At 48.7% G+C, this 20,165-nt stretch overlaps 1 protein-coding gene across 20 annotated transcripts in view; it reads right to left on the bottom strand.

The window, feature by feature from the left end:
• Positions 1-20,165, bottom strand: part of PPP1R12B (protein phosphatase 1 regulatory subunit 12B) — a 208,429-nt gene that overhangs the window by 41,378 nt on the left and 146,886 nt on the right. The window contains exon 20 of one of the 20 annotated variants that reach the window (XM_067729932.1): positions 10,275-10,622. The exons of the other annotated variants lie outside the window; for them this stretch is intronic. Coding sequence (XP_067586033.1) covers positions 10,362-10,622 — 261 coding nt within the window. The 3' untranslated portion in view covers positions 10,275-10,361. Of the gene's footprint in view, positions 1-10,274; positions 10,623-20,165 lie in introns of those variants that run through there. 20 annotated transcript variants of the gene reach the window in all.

Here is a 20,165-nt window from a genome sequence, read left to right as displayed (position 1 = left end):
CTGTCCGTTCAACAGCCTTATGCATCTCCCGTTGACCGGCCTCCTAAAACAAAGCACCTGGGCCCAATACCTTCATTAGAAGATTCACTTCCCCTTGTTATAATCCTGGAGTTCCCTTCTCATCTCCCCAGCTAGACTGCTGGCTCCCTGAGGGCAGGGACTGTGTCTTTCATCTCTCCATTCCAGATCTAGTACAGGCCTACTTACGTAGCAGATGCTCATGGAACGTTAATCGTGGGAGGATTCAGAACAGGGTAGGTGGCCTTGGTGTTCATCTGCCATGGAACCAGTCTCTGGTGAACGAGCCTCTCGTCCGTGGCTGACCCAGCCCAGCGTCCACCTAGGATTCATGGAACCGTTCCCGGTGGGGAACTGCTTTCACTCCTACAGGTTCCACTACATTGCTTAGGAAGATTCCTTGAGAAAGAGTTACTGCTTACTGACTTTTCTTGAGTGGAATTTAAAAAACCAAACCCAACCCAACCCAACCCAATACACTAGTGGTTTTAATTAGAGAGAAAAAAAAATGGTTAACAGCTTGCACCCTTAGTTAGTATTATTCACCCAGACAAACGCTTCTCATCCCCGGACAACGGATTATAAAGGAATAAAACATGGATTCCAGATTGGAAGCACAAGAGCAGGAGGAGACGAACAAAGGATAAAGGAACAGCCTAAAAGCTGTTGGGTGTTGGCCACAGGAGAGCACAAAGGAGGCAAAGACACGGACTCCACACCAGGGCCTAGAAGGGAGGAGCACCCGTGGGTGAGCTCTCGAGGGCAGCGATCCTGTCCCCTGACTTTCTACCAAATGTACCCTCATTAGTTTGTAGAGCTGGTTATAAAACAAAACAAGCTGGTAAATTTTCCCCTTTATTTACATTAACAGCTGGGGTGAAAAATATTATGTAAACTCTGTGTATTTTCTCTTGAGATGAAAGTCCTAAAGGAATAACAATCCAGGTTACATGGGACAAATGCTACTGATCTTGGTTTATAGATGCAGGCCAAATTCTGTTATCATAAATACCAACCAATTCAAAGAAAATCTGTCTATTTAAAAGATTCCCAGGGTTCAGCTGATGTCCCACTTACTTCAAAACTATTCAGTACAACAAACACCAACTAAGCACTACAAGCTGGACACTCTTAAGTAGTCTGTTGCCTTTTCGATATGCCCTGTATTGAAGAATGCTTTGTTAAATGAGCAAATAATAATTTGAGAAGACTGACCAGTAATTACCCGGCTCTTGCTTTCAAGATGATTTTAAGATGCTAAACCATCTAAATTGACTAGTTTTTAAGTTAACAGAATTTATAAACTTGAGATCCAATAATATTCACAGTGATTAAGCAAGAAGGAGCTAGAGGTGTCTAATATGTTTGTAGTGCAGAATTATTATTTTTTTTATGTTGGAAAATTACATCAAAAGGAAGCTTTTATACAGACGTGTGAGCTTGGCACCTCATGGAGTGGCTCACAGTGTGAGGAGAGGCTGAGCCTTCAACGCTGCACCAATAAGTACTGGCATGGCGCCCATCAGTAACGAGGGTGACCGCAAGCTGTTCCGCTTCCCCTGAGAAATCAGAGGCGAGCAGGTTTGTCGCTCAGGGAGCACCCCCTCCCCCCCCGCCCCCCAATTTTTAGAGATAAAGAGACATTAGACTAGTGTGAACCTAGTGTGAAAGTCAAAGAATTGTTTAAAAAAAGTATTTCACTCTCAGGGTCAGCAGAGACCAGAGCAGCTTTAGTGGGTTATGAGGGGTGGGTGGTGGACATCCTCCTTACGGAGGGAGGGGTGGATTTAAAAACGATGTTGAATAGTATAATCTCGTGTTCAGAGAATGACAAATGTTTGTTATTTTTAAACTAGAAACTAGGGAAAGTAAACAAAATCCTTGGCTGGTGAGGACACGTACTGTCTTCTCATGTAAGTGATTATTTCATTAGGGAGGATATTAGTTGCACAATCTCTAGGCAAACATTAGGTTATCACATTATTTAAAAACGGTCATAGTTTTACCAAGTACAGAAGCACTGAATTACATAATATTAAAAGTACCAGATGCTGCTGGGAGTTTAAAGGCATGAGAAGACAGTTTCGGTTTTCCAATTACTGAAAAATCATCCTACCGCTTGTTTTCTCAAGTTAGAAATAACCCGTATGAGCTGCAGTTTACAGGCTGCCCTTTCTGCTTCCTGAACATCTAACAGCAAGGTGTCCAGCAGCCATTAGTTTAAAATTCCCTTCGAGGACGCTTTCCTTACATGGAAGCATTTACTGCTTAGCCCTTTTGACAACACTACTTCTCTTGGTGTGTGCTTTGACCCTGAGGATTACAGAGCCGGCTCCGGCAGCTACAGCTCCTCAGCCGCGCGTGGCCTCTGACAGGACCGGTGCGAGCAGGGGTCCCCCAGGTTCCGTGAGGACGGAGAGAGCTGTTCCCAGCAGACGCACCCCAGCACGTGTGCTGCGAGAGGCCCAGGCGCTTCTGCCCCTAAGGGGGCTCCCAGGCCCCTGTGGTGTGGCTCCCTGTCTGCAGACACAGCCCCCCCATTTCAGCTTCCTGCATCCCCACCACGTCCAGAGCTGCCCAAGCTCTTAACTGTCGGCTTTGACCCTGGCGTGTCCTTAACCTTCAAATATATTTGATGTGAGCTCCGGTGCTGCTGACAAGGAGGGTGGGACCGGATTCTGCCCTCGCTGAAGAGGACGCTACGGAAGGAGCCTCTCCTCTGCGTCCCTCCGTGTCCTCACCTGTGACACGGGGACGGCAACACCCGCCTTGTAGGTGCCTGAGGATTACTCGAGGCGGTGAAAGTCTCAGGCCTGGAATGTGTTAGGTATTTTGGATAGAATGCTTGTGTTTTTATTGGCATTAGATGCTCAGAAGTGTGCCCCAGCCTGCCCTGCAGTGACATCTGTATCACACAGTGCAGGTATAACCCCGCATCTGTCCTGAAGCAGCATCAGGAGGCAGGTAAGACACCACCACCACCCGACGCCCAGACCAGCTCTCAGAGAGCACGCGAACCCGCCAGCACACGAGATGAGACGAGACGAGACTGGACTCCTAGGAGGTACATCTTGGTTCTGTAACCCATTCCGAGGGTCAGCAGCCCCTGAATTAGCCCGTGTGTCTGCCACTCTCTCCAACACTACAGTGGAGTGTGAACGGTCTCTGCAGCACAGGCCCAGGCTGTCTGGACTCCAGGAGCTACAGACGGAGCTGAGGTGACGGCGGAAACCCGCGGACACGGGCACTGAACCTGGGAAGCAGCCCGTCACGCAAGCCACCAGTTTCAGTTCCTATAATCCAAATCCTCAAGTTCTCTCCCACTGCGGCCTCCGTCTAAAAAGTCGGGGGTAGGGGGAGCGGTGGCATGAGGACCGGGCCGAGAAGAAAGCAGCAGCCCCTCTAGAGAGGACACGGGTTCACCCAGGAAGGGAAAGGGGGGCATCCCTGCTCCAGGAGCCAGGGCTACGGGGCTGAACGAGGCTGACAAGGGCTCCTCACACCACGAGGCACCCCCGGTGCCGCCGAGGGGGAAGGGAACCAGGGCCCGCTCTGTCCTGGGGACCCAGCTTGGCGGCTGTGTGCACGGCGGGGGCGCGCTCCCCCGGTGAGAGCAGCCCAGGCCACGTGCAAAGAGGCTGCCACACCCACGACGGCGATACACACACGGGAGAGACCCCGTGGTCATTTACACTGGGAGACAGACACTGAACATGGTATCAAGCCACTCAGAAGAGCCCAGGGCTTCTTCAGGCTTCCTCTCCAAATAAGGAAGCTGTGACCAACCTGCTCCCCGGCAGAGACGCTCTCGCTAACTACGGAGGGGCTGCCACCTCACCCCGCGCGCCCAGCAGGGCCCTCGGCAGCACGGCGGGCTTCTGCCGGCTTCCCACGGGGGACACCTGAATCCACGTGCAATCCACGTCCACAGAAACACGCACTAGATAGACAGGCTGGACCTGCCTGGGGCGTTGCAAACACCCCCAGAGCCGGCTGTCTACAGCCGGGAGGTACTTCTTTGGCTTTTTAAGCGCAGAGGTTCCTGACGGTCACGGAGGAGTAGGACCCCAGTGCCCAGAACGCCTGCCCACCCTGTTCTCTCTTTATCACTCACAGACACACAGGATCACAAAGACGCCCCCGCATGTACACGCCTGCACAAATGCACGTGCAGAACCTGCACACGCAGAGCCTGCACGTGCCTGAGGTCACTGAACGTGGTTCCACAGCCACTGGGAGCTGCTTCTCCTGAAACACCGTATTGACCCATAACACAGGAAAGGCACTGACTAAACACAGCCGCGTAAATCAGAGAAAGCCCGTAAGACACGGTAAGGAGGCCTCTACACTCTTCCTGTCAGGCGTTTCACAAGTGACGCTGAAAAGCTGGAAGGCAGAAGCTGTGTCATGCATTCAAGTCCACTTTCACCTAAGAGGCCGTTAAGAATCAGGAACAGGAACCTCCTGCAGAACAGCTCCTGGTGGGGCCTCCGTCTCCCTGGCTGCTTCCACACGCCCTGAATCCCCTCTGCCCTGACCGACCCCCGGGGCCCGGCCTCACAGCCCGCCCCCAACAGACCGCAGACGGAGGGAGGGCCGCTTACTCGGAGCGTCCTGGCCGTCAGGGAGGGCGAGCCCGGGGGCGAGTCCGACTGAGGCGTCCTGCTCCGAGCGAGGTCCTTGCCTCGGCCGTGCAGGGAGGACATGGCCTCTCGGCGGCAGAGCCGGTCGGGCACCCCCAGATCGCGCCTTCGAGCTGAACTGAATCAAGGGTAGAAGCCACCCAGTCAATGAGTCCACAGTCACATGGGGGCCGAGGCGTGTCTCAATCCAGCTCCAGCACAGGCGCTGGGCTGGGCTCTGCTGCCGACCCAGCCCGGCCCCAGTCTTCCCGAAGGGCGCCGCTCACGGAGGTCTGTGCCCCACAGAACCTGGGTCCAGGTTCCGGGACAGCAGGTCACGCCCCGGAGGAGACGACCTCAGATCCCCTGGAGGACGAGCCTGCGAACAGCTCCTGTCTCTTCATCCGGAGGGAAGACACACAAATCCTCTGGACACCATGCTGCCTCCCCGGAGCCGGGCTCCAGGGCTGAACGGGGTCTGGAAGTGCCCCTGTGACCAACCGCCGTGATAAACGCAACTTAAACAACTTAAAAACAAAAACCAAAGAACAACACATAAATAAGGTACTAAGAGTTTAGGAGAAGGAAGCAGTCTCAGGAAGCCAGAGGAGGCTGCTTTCACATATAAACACGCAGCCCCACACGCTCCCGCCCTCCGACTCTGACATTCCAAATCCTATTCGCTCAGCGAGGAATGCTGGACACCGGCCAAGGGCAAAGATGCACTTTCCACTCAGAATTCGGGTTGCCACTTGCAGGAGGAGAGGAAAGCCCGCCGGCCTCTGGGAATTCAGGGGGGCCCCCTGGGGGCTCAGGGACAAAGCCACCACCCCTGGCACCCACCCCCTCGGCCGGCTTCTCAGACGCTCCGCCACGTGGGAGAGCGGGGACTTTTCCACGTCTGGGTCCCTAAGTAACAAAGCCCAGACAGACACAGCAGTCAAAGCACCTTCAGCCCTTTTATGTCCAAGTTTAACGACACGTCATTCCTGCCGCCCCCTGAGGAAGCCGCAAGTTGAAACTCCGGCCACGGCAGAGGAAGCTCTCCGTACACAAGAGACCTGGACGGCAGAGCCTCTGAGTACAGTGCTTAGCTGAGTTTTACAAAATGCCATAATCGGGAGGATTGAGATGGGGCCGGGGGCCAGGCGAGGGGAGAGAGAGGAGGGTCAGAAATAAGGAGAGAACAGAGACAGGGGAACTGACTGCACGACCGCAGAGAACGTCAAGAGTTAAAAAGAATGGAATTTATTTGCTTGGTGTCGAAGGATTTTGGATTTGGCCTTGAAACATCTCAAGTTTAATCTTTTGCACTCTGTGTCATCACTACCCTATCCAACACTTCTAGGCCAAATGCTTTCTAAGCAGATGGGTTTATCCCCAAAGTAACAACTCACTTCTCTCTGGGATCTTGGAAACTCTATCCTGCCCTCCTTTCCCCACGTGAAATTGATACCTTTTTCCTTCATATCTTCCCAAGTAAGCCACTCTTTTCCCTCCAACTGTCTTGATATCTTCTTTATTCTTATGACCAATTTGTGAAACTGAATCAAGGGAAATGGGGTTGGTCTGAAGAACACAGGTTGAAAAGTTTATAAAGGGGTCCTGATTCACTTCTAATCTAAAAAACTCCTTAGGAGGACTGATGAATTCTACCACAAACCACAATTGTACTGTGTCTAAAAGGCCAGTTATCTTGGGCGTTCAGATCTATCAATCTTATGTTCTAAATCCTACGTATGGGGCATTCCCTGGTGGTCCAGTGGATAGGACTTGGTGCACTTGCTGCCGAGGGCCTGGGTTCGATCCCTGGTCGGGGAACTAAGACCCTGCTTGCTGCGTGGTGTGGTCGAATTAAAAAACATACAATAAAAACCCTACTTTGTAGCCACTCCCATCTGTAAGAGTGAGTTTTTCTCTATTAGACCCCTTCACTTAGAAAAGAAATACTGATGTAACATTCCCACAGCAAGACTGGCTCCGGGAAGGCTGGGGTGAGAAGGACGAGAACCCGGTTCACTCCCCAGACCCCTCAAGCAGATGGCAGGAACAATTCTGACGAGCAGTTTCCGGGCTGTCTCTGTGAGGCACGTGCAGTGATTTCATTCCTCGTGGGCAACGGGGGAAGGAATGTAACAGCCTGTTTAGCACTGCTCTTTGTTTCTCTTCACCTCTTACGTCTGCTTCTCGGCGGCACTGACAACGGCAAAGCCCTTCAAGTTGTACAGAGTGTTTTAGCGTGCACAGTCTCACCTGGTGCTCTCACCTGTGCTGAAACGCACTGTCATCTTACAGGCGAGGGGACAAGCTCTCAGGGGCCGCGGGCCTGGGCAGAAGACACACAGCCGGTAAGAGGGCACAGAACACAACGGCCCCTCGAAGGCTCTGAGAAGACCGGCCAGTTCAGATCCTTCATCAGGGAGATGCTGCCTATTTGAGACACTCACAGGAACACGTCGGAAACTGAGGAGCGGAGAAAAATTCTCCAGGAAGTTACACCTAAGCTCTTTCTTTTGTTCACTTGTTCTTTTATATATTTATAGCCTTTTTCTCCGACAGGCACTTGTTGTTTCCTTTCTTACTGAAGAGACATTAACTCCCCTGAGAACATCAAAGTGGCCTTCACATCCCCGTGAAGGTGAATGTGAGTGGGAGTGTCTGTGGTCACAGTCTTGCGTCTTCTGGTTATGTCATAATCTAGTTTTCAGGTAGTGCCGTGTTTCCAGTACCATTCCCACGCCAGGGAACCCGAGATGAAAACAATGTGCACTTTCCTCCACACTGGCCTGGCACAGAGTATAACATTCTGACCCGGGCACACACATCACAGCCGGGGAGGCTGCTTAATCAGACAAGCAGCATGGAGGAGTAGCAAAGGATAACAAAGAATCACCCTCTTCTTTTCTCCCCCAACTGAGGGTCTGGTATATTCTTTCTAAAGTGAAGGTCTAGTAACCAAGGAGCCTGGTGAACGACCTCTCCAGAGTGAGAGCTACGCAAACAGCCATCTGTTTGGAAAATAACCTATTTCCGACAGGCAGGAGAGAACGTTGGGTTCATGTTTTCTCTCTTCCAGGTAAGGGAGAGAAAAAAGTTCCTAAACTTTAGGAGGTTCTTTGTTATAACTGAATGAAGAGTTCCAGGCAGACAGCTCAACAGAATCTCCAATAAACATAAGAACCAGCAGACACAGGGGTTCTCCCAAAGTCTCCTCCAGTGGGGTCTTCTTAGTATAGAAATTAATGAGCCAGTTGAGTAATTTCTAACTTTTCCTCTTATATTTTAAATCAAGAAAGTTAAATGTTATGGTTTAAGAGTGATGATGTTTGGTAAAATGTCCCCCAGTGAGGACCCCCAAAGCATCAGTACACCAGCACACTGCCCTGTGGTTCGGGAAGGCTGTGGGCTTTGAGGTCAGGTAGGCTGCGTGGAAATCCAACCCCTACTTAACTGTCTGACGTGATCAAAATGCTTTACCCTCACTGAATCTTCTGCGGCTCACTTCAAAAACTGTAAAATAATGCCTGTCTTGCAGAGTCATTCTATAATTTAGGCCTAATGTCTATGCAGTGCCGAGCACATGGATGTGCTCAATACAGGGCACTTATCACCAAAGTGCTGCCCAACACGCACACGCATCCAGAAAACACACGCAAGGATCTAAATGAAAATCTGAAACAAAGAGCTCAGATTACGGTTAGTAAACAGCTACTGAATGAAGACAGAATCTCCTTTCCAAATGCTTTAGGGAAGAACCTACCTTGTTCCCTCCTTCCCAATCCTCTTTCTTGGAAGGCAATGCCCTCGTGTAAGGGAAGGTGCAGCCATGAGGCAGGAGCCTGGTCTAGTCAGGGGCCTGAAGACAGTGGGGCTTAGGGCTGGGGTTAGGGGTTAGGGCTGGGGTTAGGTTTCGGGGTTAGGAAGCAACAGGCTCCGCACTGGTGGACGAGCCTTTGCACAGCCAGTGGCCAGACCACTTTCTAAATGTCACTCTCCGCTAACGGCAATGGGGTTCCCTGGAGAAATGGCTGTTGATTCCAGAGCTGGGGGAGGAAAGCAAATAAGCCTGGGTCTCTTGTGTCAGGAAGAAGAAAAGCACTCAGACGAGGATGGGGGCGTGACAGAAGAACAGAAGGACACACAGACCTGCTTAAGACGCCAAACCTGGGACAGTCAGATCATCAAAATAAATAAGAGTAACAAGTAAAAACCCACTGAGGGAGGGCTTCCCTGGTGGCGCAGTGGTTGGGAATCTGCCTGTCAAGGCAGGGGACTCGGGTTCGACCCCTGGTCTGGGACGATCCCACATGCTGCGGAGCCACTAGGCCTGTGAGCCACAACTACTGAGCCTGCGCTCCGCAACAAGAGAGGCCGCGACAGTGAGAGGCCCGCGCACCGTGAGTGGCCCCGCTCGCTGCAACTGGAGAATGCCCTCACACAGAAATGAAGACCCAACACAGCCAAAAATAAATTTAAAAAAAAACAAACCCACTGAGGGAAACAGGAATTCATAAGCACACTCTAATACAAATAAAGGAATGACAAAACAGAGGAGGAGAGAAAGCTCTTCCTTACACTAGAATGCCTACCAATGAATGTAAAAGGAGTAATCAAATTAGATAAAAATCCCCATTTGGGAAATGTCACTGGAAAATCAGTTCAAGAAAGAAACATTAATGGATACCAAAACTAGTGGGTAAAAGCAGGATGAGAAGCTGGATTTTGCGTAATCTCAAAGTATCACCTCATAAAATCCTAATCACTAAGGAAGAAAATGGGACTTTCCTATGGCAACACCGTCCTAACCAAGGGACTCAGGGTCAGCGCCCCCAGGAGTGGACAGACTGTCAGGGCAGAAAGAGAAGAGCCAAGTGTCACTTCTGAGACGTTGTGTAAAACATGCAGAAACAGGCCAGCTTCTGAGGCAAAGCGGCCCACACCCAGGAGTACACGCAGGCCTCTCTCCTTATAAATGGCAAGGTCGTGAGAACCAAGGAGAGAGGAAGGTCAGACTGGATCCTTCTGCCATGAAGGGTGTTACTGGGACAACTGGTGATGTTTTAATGTGGTCTCTGGGTGAAGGGTTTACAGTTCTTTGTACTATTCTTGAAATACTGCTACAGATTTGAAATTGTTTCAAAGTAAAAAGTTAAAACAACCCACTTCTCTCATCATACCAGGGTATGAGCCGTGTGAATGAGATAACTTCTTTTAACCCCAGAGGACTTCGGAGAGACGGGTCTCGTCACAGAGGGATTCGGCCAAAGGCTCAGCAGAGAACCGGGCTTGTGAGCGGATGCAGGTGTCATCCCGCAAGCAGAGCAGCTCCGCGTGCGCTCCGGAGTGGACGGGCGCTCCCGGCACACGACTCCTTCCGTGCCTCCTGGCTCGCAGTCAAACAGCTCAAAAGACAAGACTGCAGCCAGTGCAAGTCCTCTCCAGTGAGAAGGGCACAGCGGTTCCTAGTCCCCGAGTTACCAAACAGGCAAAGGATGCGTGCTCTGAACCAGATTCCTCCCAGTGCCACACTGCTGGGTCAGGAGAATCTGAAGTCACTACTACAGAAGTCACTACTACAGAAGTCACTACTCTTTAAACAAAATTTGGGGTCTGACAGACAAATACCATCACAAGTCAGGAGAGAAAGCTTTTTTATTATGGTGGCTACAGTTCCCAGAATCGCCGGTGTGTCAGACGGTCAGCATTTCACCACACAGACACTCAGGCCATCCCCGCGGACCCCGCACGTGCCCTGTGGCCGAGGGCACAAATGGAGACTCCTCGCATGTCCTGGAAGGGCTTCAGCAGAGGAACCAGCACAGCCCTTCCAGCGTCTCGAGAAAGGAACATCTGGGATTCCAATTCACTTTTTCCTAAATGAAGGACGTGATTCCCCGCCTTCCCCAGTGAGCTGACAATTCCAGACCGACTGTGTCCATCACCAGAGGAAGAGCAGACGGCAGCTGCCCCTGTCTTCAGAATCTGTGAGCAGATTACATTTGGGGCATCAAACGCGACAGGATTATTACACCCACAGAGAACATTTTAGTTATGCTGCTTGCTGTACTTGCCACTCAACAGAGACCACTAGCCTGCAGAAGGGGTCCTGATATTTCCCCAGACTAGATCAAAGTGCTAAATATATATATATTTAAAAACCTTCATCTAGTAAAGATTTTGAGTAAGACAGAGACGGAAGAGTATTTAAGGGAGGAGAGAAGCTGACGGCACAGGTGAAACAACAGACAGGTTAGAAAGAAGGTTCACTCTTTGGTTCACGGACAAACTCATTTTTTAATTCCTGAGGGTAGAACATACAGATATAAATGTGTGTGCATAGGAAGAGGGTGGGTATACCGGCAAAACTGTATATCAAATACGAACAACTGCTAAAAATAATCCTCATAATTCGATTGTAAAACCCAAAGAGACTTCACTTTATCGTGCTACATGTAACCTCTCGGAATTGGTCACTTTCAAAATTAAAGTTATCTGAAAGGAGCTTCACAATCTCACACGGTCCCCATCTACATCTTTCAAGTTCTTTTGTTACAAAGAAGAACACAGGACTGCAGAATAAAGTTCTGGCGTGCTCTGGCCAAGGGGGTCAGAAAAGAGCCTCTCTGTTGGCACTTGTGAGCACTGCAGCTGCGCCTAAGCAGGAGACATTTAAGTCAATAAACAAATGTTGTGAGACTTTAGCCAGAAGTGTAAGGCCTAGATTTTCCTGGAGGTCCCTAACCTGAAACCCAATCACCCACGGTGAACTGCAATCTTTCAAGTTTTTTTTTGTGGGGGGGGGGCACAAAGCCAACAGAATGCGTTATCATTGCCCATTTCTTCAGATACAGAAGGGGAGGAAAGTTCCTTCTGGAAGGTGAGCGTGGCTTCCAACAAGGTCTTCAAGGCCCCAAGGGAGTTTGTCAAAAGTTTGGCAGACATTACCCAGTATTTCAAAAATTTTGCTGCTGCTTCCTGCAAATCAACTTTTTGGGGGTAACTAGGTTATAAACTTCTGAGAAGACACAATACACAATATTTTAGTTTAGATTTAGGGAAGAAGGTAATGAGTCAAGTATTAACAAGTAAGAACTATAAATAGTTCAAGATTCCTGTTCCTCCTTTTGGAACTAAGAGTTTGCAATAGAACAATCATTTTCAGGCCTATTTACGAAATATAAGGGCCAAATAAAACATTAGTATTTTTAACCGTCAACTCACCCTTTCCTTCCTTCAACCCATCAAACACTATTGAGCGCTAACTCAACAAACTTACTAAACAAACAAGCTCTTTTCATTTAAAGGAGACCGTGGGCAGCACACAGCCCAGTCAGGAGAAGCTCCACGGGCTTATCCTGCTGTTTTCATTCCCGGGCACCTAGAGGGGCACGAGCTCCGTGGGGGGAAGGGATGAGGGAGGAGCTCTGAAGGAAGCAGCAAGTTCTCTGCCACTCGTCCCCGTCTCTTCCCACGTCCCCATCTTAATCCTCAGCCTTAATCTGCGTGAGGTGAAGCTCTCCCCTCCTCCGGGGGTGGGGGGGGACAGTGGCGACAACTCACCTCAAGCGACTCTTGCACAGACGCTCCTGAGTGAGGAGGACGTATCTGGGGCCTCACCACAAAACTAACCTCCTATCCTCAACTGCTCCTTTGAAACGAATCCTTCCCGAGAGAAGAGTCAGTCTTCATTCCACACATAAGGACACGCAGAGCAAAGAAGCCATGCAGTCCTTTCCGCTAAATGAAGGGCTTTGGACATGTGCCCTTTATGAAAAACCAACACAAGCTAAAAATCAGAGCGACAAAGCGCATCCGCTACAAGGACGCGAGGGCCCTGAGGCCGAGGCAGGAGCGGGGAGGCGCTGCGCGCTGCCTGGCAGGAGCCAACCTTCGCCACGCGCTCCCACTCTCGCACACTTGAACAGTCACGTCCCACTGTCATCAACGTTTAAATCCCAGAAACCCACTTCAGGGTAAGGGATTATATAGGCCTCTTAAGAAAATCTTTCTGCAAGCCTGTCCTAGAACTGGTTTATGGGTTTAGTTTTGCAATTAAATTTAAATTTAGCAACAGCTAAAAAAGCCAAAACAGAAGTGGAAAGCTACCCCCTTTTCGTGTGAGTAACTCACAGCAGCTTTTCCCCGCTGCCACTTTTCTTCGGCCACACAGGACAGAACAGCAGGAGAGTCAGAAGGGGCAGCGTAGAACCTCAGCAGAGGCTCTCAAGGGTGGAGGTGGGAGTGGAGGCAAGACCTCCGCAGGGTCCCCTGGAAGTATGTGGGGACACGGTGCCCAGGACGACGGGCGCGTGCGGTCAGCACCCAGTAGGGCAGGGTCGGGAATGCCGACGTCAGACTATGTTTCAGACAGGCCGGCACAATAAAGAAGTTCTCCGCCAGAATGCTCACGGTGCCTCGACGACAAAAACACGCTTGAACTGATCAGAAACGCTAACAGGGCAAATTAAAATCTTTAGCTTAAAAAGTAGCCAAGAGGGCTCTCTACAGGTTACATGGCTGCTTAAACACGGGATGAAAAGAGAACAAGAGTATGACTTATCTGAAACTTCTGTTAAAGCTATAACTCTTCAGTAAAGTTCAGAGCTATTCCATAAAGTTGTTTATCTCAATAAGTTGTTTTAAAAAGTCAAGGAGAAAGATGCTGAATAATACCACATTTTTATAGTACCATATAATATTTAATTACATTTTAGAGTAACGTTTAAAAGAAACCCGTTTAACGCGTGCAGATATCTGTGATATTTAGATTGTGCTTATAATCAGTATGTCAGGCAAAACATACTACCATCGAGTGGCAGTGTACCTAAAATTTAGGCTCAAGTGTTTGGATGAAGACGAAACCTACAACTTAAAAGTTGTAAAATCAGAGAAGCACAACGAGTTATGAGGGGCAGCAGCCTACACAAATAAACTTTAAAAACAAACGTCCAGAAATTCTACTTTAAGTTCAAGTTTCCTGTCATCAACTGGATCTATTTTTTAAATACTTTGGTCATTTTTCTTTTTTTTTCTTTTTTTTTTTTTTTTTTGCGGTACGCGGGCCTCTCACCGTTGTGGCCTCTCCTGTTGCGGAGCACAGGCTCCGGACGCGCAGGCTCAGCGGCCATGGCTCACAGGCCCAGCCGCTCCGCGGCATGTGGGACCTTCCTGGACTGGGGCACGAATCCGCGTCCCCTGCATCGGCAGGCGGACTCTCAACCACTGCGCCACCAGGGGAGCCCGGTCATTTTCTTTAAAGCCTGTAATTTTGGCTGAATGCTCCACCAAGGGGTAAGGAAAAACAATTATTTCTCATTATTAGCAATGGCAGAGTTTTAAGGGAAAAGGTCCTTCCTAAGAAAAACGATTTATGCATCCGGTTCGTGGAGAAACGTGAATGTTTCAACCGGTCCTCACGGTTGTGGGCTTATTGTTGGTCCAGAACTAAGCCTGCTCCATTCATCTGGGTTTACTGAGAAGACTCCCTCCTTAGCATTAAAAATGTATAGAAACTCAACACCTGTTTTTCTGTAACAGCGCAGATCCTGGAGAAGCCGAAGGACCTTCCTGGCCCCAGAGAACCGCATGCAGGCTTCCTGCCTCAGATGCCACTGATGCCTATGGTGTGACTGCCTGTCCAAATGCTTTGTGAGTCGTTTGGGGCGTCTCTATGTGCTTTACGTCCACGCTCTCAGTTAAAAGTGCTTTAAAACAGCTGAAGATGGACGATGCCGTTGCACCAAGAGGGTTAGTTTCCAATCCTCTCATTTCTCTTATGCTCGAATTATTTTCTTCTGTGCCAAATGAATCCTCCAAATACCCCATTTTTCCTTTTTCTCTTTCTCATTTCCACTGGACAACATTTGCTCCTTCACTAGGGTTCTGCAGGGGAGGTTTAAGCTTTGGTTCTGGCTAAAAAATATAGCCGTGACTCAGAAGATGACATAAAAGTTTCTCCCTGTGCCTAAGATGCTGGAGATACCCCCCAAAAGTGAATCATTAGAGAGGAAAACTTGAAAGAAAAAGCCTTTCACAGAGAACTATTTTTGTCCAGATTACGTCTGCCAATGGCAGGTAAGGAACAGTCTGCGTCCTATGTAGTAGGAAGTGCACTTCACTCCCTACCGTGACGTCACCTGGTAGCACAGCTGGTGCTCTGCCGTGGGGGAGAGCGGGGGGCGGGAACAACTCACGGGGCACCTAAGCCGACGGCCCTGTCAGCTCTGTCCCCCCATGGCAAGGCCCACGCATCCCACCCAGACACGCCCCTCAGAGGCAGACAGCGCTGCAAGGTGTGGCGCTGCACGTGTGTCCCCCCAAGAAACACATTCGTGTGTGCGGCGAACGGGACCAGTGTGCGGACCAAACTGACACGGCCGTGGGTGCCTGGTGTTCAGCGCAGGACGCAGGAGAGAACCACGCTCCGTGCTGACGGAGCACACACTGCGTCTAGGGGCACAGAGGGTCCAGCAGAGCAGACGTCTGGGTGTCCCGGGCGCTGTCCTCGGCCCTCAGCGTGACGCGTGTAATGTGACATGAGGGCTGGTCAAGCGGGATGCTGATAACGGTGGTCCTGGAGTCAATCTCTGTACAGTGCTGTTAGCACATGTTTACACAAACTAAAATGCCCCACCCTCTCCACGCCCCAGACCACTGGTGACCCCGCTGTCTCACAAACGTGCGCTTGGTCCTAACACAGATAGACTGACAGTATCCACAACCCATCACTAAACCTGGGATCACAGTTCCGAGGGCAAAGCGAGACTGCTCGAGTCCTCAGGGGGTCACGAGGCCAACGTCCACAGGGGGACCCTCGGGCCACCAGGCGTGACTGGCCAGGCGCCTTCACTGTCCGGTGCTGCCTGGCCTCGGGACGCGCGGACTCTGGCTTGTGGTCCCGCCTCAGGCCTCAGCAGCGCTCGCTGTGGCTGAACAACTTGGAGGCAAGACGATTTCGTGTGGCTTCTGAAACGGTTGGTAAAGGACAAATCTCCTTGATGCGCGTTCCTTGAAGGTCTGGTAAGATCTCCCCTCAAATTGGTTCGGGCCTGGTGCCTTTGGCCCAGGGTTGGAGGTGGTGGTTAACGTATTATCCAATTTCCTTTAATGGTTACTGGGCTTTTCTGTTTCCCTATTCTTCTTGAGTAATTTTGATATTTTATATTTTCCCAGAAAAGTATCTGCTTAAGTTTTCATGCCTACTGTCATAATGCTGTTCAGAAGCAGGTCTTATGATTAAACTGTTTTCTAATGCTGTCCCCCTTTCCTTTCCTGATACTGTTCATACCCATTGCCCACCCCATCGGCTTGTCAAAGGTGTATTTTATCCTACAAGTTTTTTCAAAGAATCAGCTTCTGGTTTTACCAATCATCTCTGCGGCTATTTTGTTTCGGGTTCGTTCATTCTGCTCCTTATTTCATCCTTTCTACTTTATTTGGGCGTACTCTATTCTCTTCCCAGCATCTCGAGTTTGAAAGCTTGGCTCATTTGTTTTCATTCTTTCTTATTTTCAAATATTTTCAACCATATCTCTGCATTTAAGGGTATAGCTTTCTCTCTTTTAACTACTCCTACAAGATCTAATGTGAAGTAATCTCATTCTAAATATTTTCTAATTCTCATTATAATTATCTCCTTAACCCGTGTAGTATTCAGAAGGGAGTTTTTGTTTCCAAAATACTCTTTTCTTGTCCCACCATCTCTATGATCTCGAGTTTGCCCCCATGCTTCTGTCTCCTGCTCCCTCGGGAGTGGCCCCGAGCTGCCCTCCCTGTGAGGGACGGTCCACTGTCTCAGGCCCTCCATGTGCCCCACTCCCCCCTCACCTGGTGTGAGTGCAGAGGTCCACTGTTATGCTACTCTTCCCCCGCTCTCCCGGCACTGCTCGCAGCTAGACCACGATCTCATTTAAACTAGACTTTCTGCCTACTCTGCCACTGTAACTGCGTCACTGAAAGTGGCTGGGAGAAAAATACACAACCGCGCTCACCAGCCTCATTGTAAATTCACTCCCTTGAACCTGGGTGGACTGCACGCTGCCAGGAGCACAGACACCCCCGGGCCACGCGCCTTCCTGGGCAGCGATCTCACCCACTTCGGCGCATTCTTCCCTGGCTGCTGGTCCCCTTTCGATTTCACTCAGACAAGAACCCCGAGGCCACGTTTACCCACAGTCGCCGGGCCCTCCCCTGCTGCACCTGCCCACGGGCTTGGCGTACTGGAGTCGCATCACAGCTCGGACCCCGCCCCTCGCGGACAGCACTCCACCAGGGCTCTGTGCTTCCTTCCGCCCAGGTCACCATTCTGCTCTGTCCTCGTTTGCTCTCTCCCCACTCATTCCCATCAGCCAGCACGCAGCTACACCCCCCGTCGCCAAAGCACCCTTCTCTGGACCCCGTCTCCCCTGGAGCTGTCACTCCATGTCTCTGCCCCCTCTGCTGAAAATCTTGTTTTTAAAAAATGACTCTTCTGAGTGTTTCTAACTCCTCTCCCCCCACTGCGTCTGAAAACCACTGCAATCGGCCTTTCTGTCCCACAACGCCACCAGAACTAGTCTTACCAAGGTCCCCGCTGACCTCCACGTTGACACTCACTGGTCAGTCCTTCGTCTTCATCAGCTCGACTCATCAGGAACACTTAATACCATGGTAACCGCTTCCTTCTCCGTACGCTCTTTTCATTGACACTGGAAAGGACACTGCCGCTTCCTGGGTCTCCTCCTGCCCACTGGCTGGTACCCCCGGTTCCCCCGGAGTGGGGAGTGGGCCAGGCTCAGTCCTTGGCCCTCTCTTGTCTAAACTGCCTTTCCATCACCTCACAGTCTCATGGTTTTAAATATCATCCAACCGCTCCACAGATGCCACATATCTGACTGTCCAATCTTCCAGATGGATGTCTACAGAGACCTCAAACTCAACAGATCCCACCCTGAATTCCTGCTTTTCCTCCCCAACCCGTTTCAGCTGCAGACTTCCCATGTCAGCTGATGGCAACTCTATCCTTCCAACTGCTCAGGCCAAAGACCTTGGGGTCAGCCAGGACTGCTCTTTCCCTAACATACTGTACATCCAGAATATTTTTTTCCCCACTGAGGTATATAGTTCATGTACAATATAAGTTTCCAGTGTACAACACAGCGATTTACAATTTTTAAAGGTTACATTCCATTTATAGTTATAATAAAATATTGGCTATATTCCCTGTGCTGTACAATATATCCTTGTACCTTATTTTACACATAGTAGTTTGCACCTCTTAATCCCCTACCCCAATATTCCCCTCCCCCTTCCCTCGCCCCACTGGTAACCACTAGTTTGTTCTCTGTATCTATGAGATGCTAGATCATGTATCTAGAGATAGATGATAGATACAGTGATATCATATGGTCCTTTTCTTTGTCTGACTTATTTCACTTAGCATAATGCCTTCCAGTCCATCTATGTTGTTGTAAATGGCAAAACTTCATTCTTTTCTGTGGCTGAGTAATATTCCATTGCATATATGTACCACATCTTCTTTATCCACTCATCTGTTGACAGACACTGATGTGGCTTCCATATGTTGGCAATTGTAAATAACGTTGTTATGATAACTGGGGTGCATTACCTTTTCAAATTAGTGTTTTTGTTTTCTTTGGATGTATACCCAGAAGCAAAGTTGCTGGGTCATATGGTAGTTCTACTTTTAGTATTTTGAGGAACCTCCATACTGTTTTCCACATTGGCTGTACCAATTTACATGCCATGAACAGTGCAGGGTGGTTCCCTTTTCTCCAGATCCTCACCGACATTTGTTATTTGTGTTCTTTTCGATGACAGCCATTCTGACAGGTGTGAGGTGATATCTCATTGTGGTTTTAGTTTGCCTTTTCCTGATGATTAATGATGTTGAGCATCTTTTCATGTACCTGTTGGCCACTTGTATGTCTTCTTTGGAAAAATGTCTATTCAGGTCTTCTGCACGTTTTTTAATTGGGTTGTTTGTTTTTATGATGTTGAGTTGTATGAGCTGTTTATGTATTTTGGATATTAACCCCTTATCAGTCGTATCACTTGCCAAGTATTTTCTCCCATTCAGTAGGTTGTCTTTTGTCAAGAGTTTCGTTTGCTGTGCAAAACGAAAGTTTTGTTTTAAGTTTAATTGGGTCCCATTTGTTTATTTTGGCTTTTGTTTCCTTTGCCTTAGGAGACAGATTGAGAGAAATATTGCTGTGGTTTATGTCAAACAGTGTTCCACCTATGTGTTCTCCTGAGAATTTTATGGTTTCCAGTCTTACATTTAAGTCTTTGATCCATTTTGAGTTTATTTTTGCATATGGTGTGAGAAAATGTTCTAACTTCATTGTTTTACATGTCGCCATGAAGTTTTCCAAGCACCACTTATTGAAGAGACTGTCTTTTCTCTGTTGTATATTCTTGCCTCCTTTGTCATAGATTAACTGTCCATAAGTGTGTGGGTTTATTTCTGGGCTTTCCATTCTGTTCCATTGATCTCCATGTCTGTTTTTGTGCCAGTACCAGACTGTTTTGATTACTGTAGCTTTGTAGTAAACTCTGAAGTGAGGGAGCGTGATTACTCCAGCTCTGTTCTTCTTTCTCAAGATTATTTTGGCTATTTGGGGTCTTTTGTGTTTCCATACAACTTTAAAAATTACTTGCTCTAGTTCTGTGTCGTTGGTATTTTGATAGGGATTATATTAAATCTCTAGGTTGCCTTGGGTAGTATGGTCATTTTAACAATATTCTTCCAATTCATAAACACGGTATATCTTTCCATCTGTTTGTGTCATCTTCAGTTTCTTTCACAAGCGTCTTATAATTTTCAGAGTGCTGGTCTTTTGCCTCCTTAGATAGGTTTGTTCTTTTTGATGTGATGGTAAATGGGACTGTTTCCTTAATTTCTCTTTCTGGTATTTTGTTGTTAGTGTAGAGTAATGCAATGGATTTCTGTGCATTAATTTTGTATCCTGCAACCTTACCAAATTCATTGATTAGTTCTAGTAGTTTTCTGGTTGTGTCTTTAGGATTTTCTACGTAGAGTAACACGTCATCTGCAAAGAGTGACCGTTTTACTCCTTTCCAATTTGGATTCCTTTTATTTCTCATTCTTCTCTGATTGCTATAGCTAGGACTTCCAATACTATGTTGAATAAAAGTGGCAAGAGTGGACATCCTTGTCTCGTTCTTGATCTTAGAGGAAATGCTTTCAGCTTTCCACCACTGAGTATGATGTCAGCAGTGGGCTTGCCATATATGGCCTTTATTATGTTGAGGTATGTTTCCTTTATCCCTACTTTCTGGAGAGTTTTTTTTTTTTTATCATAAATGGATGTTGAATGTTGTCAAAAGCTTTCTGGGCATCTACTGAGATGATCATATGGTTTTATTCTTCAGTTTGTTAGTGTGGTGTATCACACTGATTGATTTGCAGATACTGAACCATCCTTGCATGCCTGGAATGAGTCCTACTTGATCATGGTGTATGATCCTTTTAGTGTATTGTTGGATTCAATAGGGGAGAAGAAG

Source organism: Pseudorca crassidens, chromosome 2 (genome assembly GCF_039906515.1).
Source record: "Pseudorca crassidens isolate mPseCra1 chromosome 2, mPseCra1.hap1, whole genome shotgun sequence".
Taxonomy (NCBI): domain Eukaryota; kingdom Metazoa; phylum Chordata; class Mammalia; order Artiodactyla; family Delphinidae; genus Pseudorca; species Pseudorca crassidens.
Note: the sequence above shows the minus strand (reverse complement) of the source record. Positions and strands in the feature narration are given on the sequence as shown.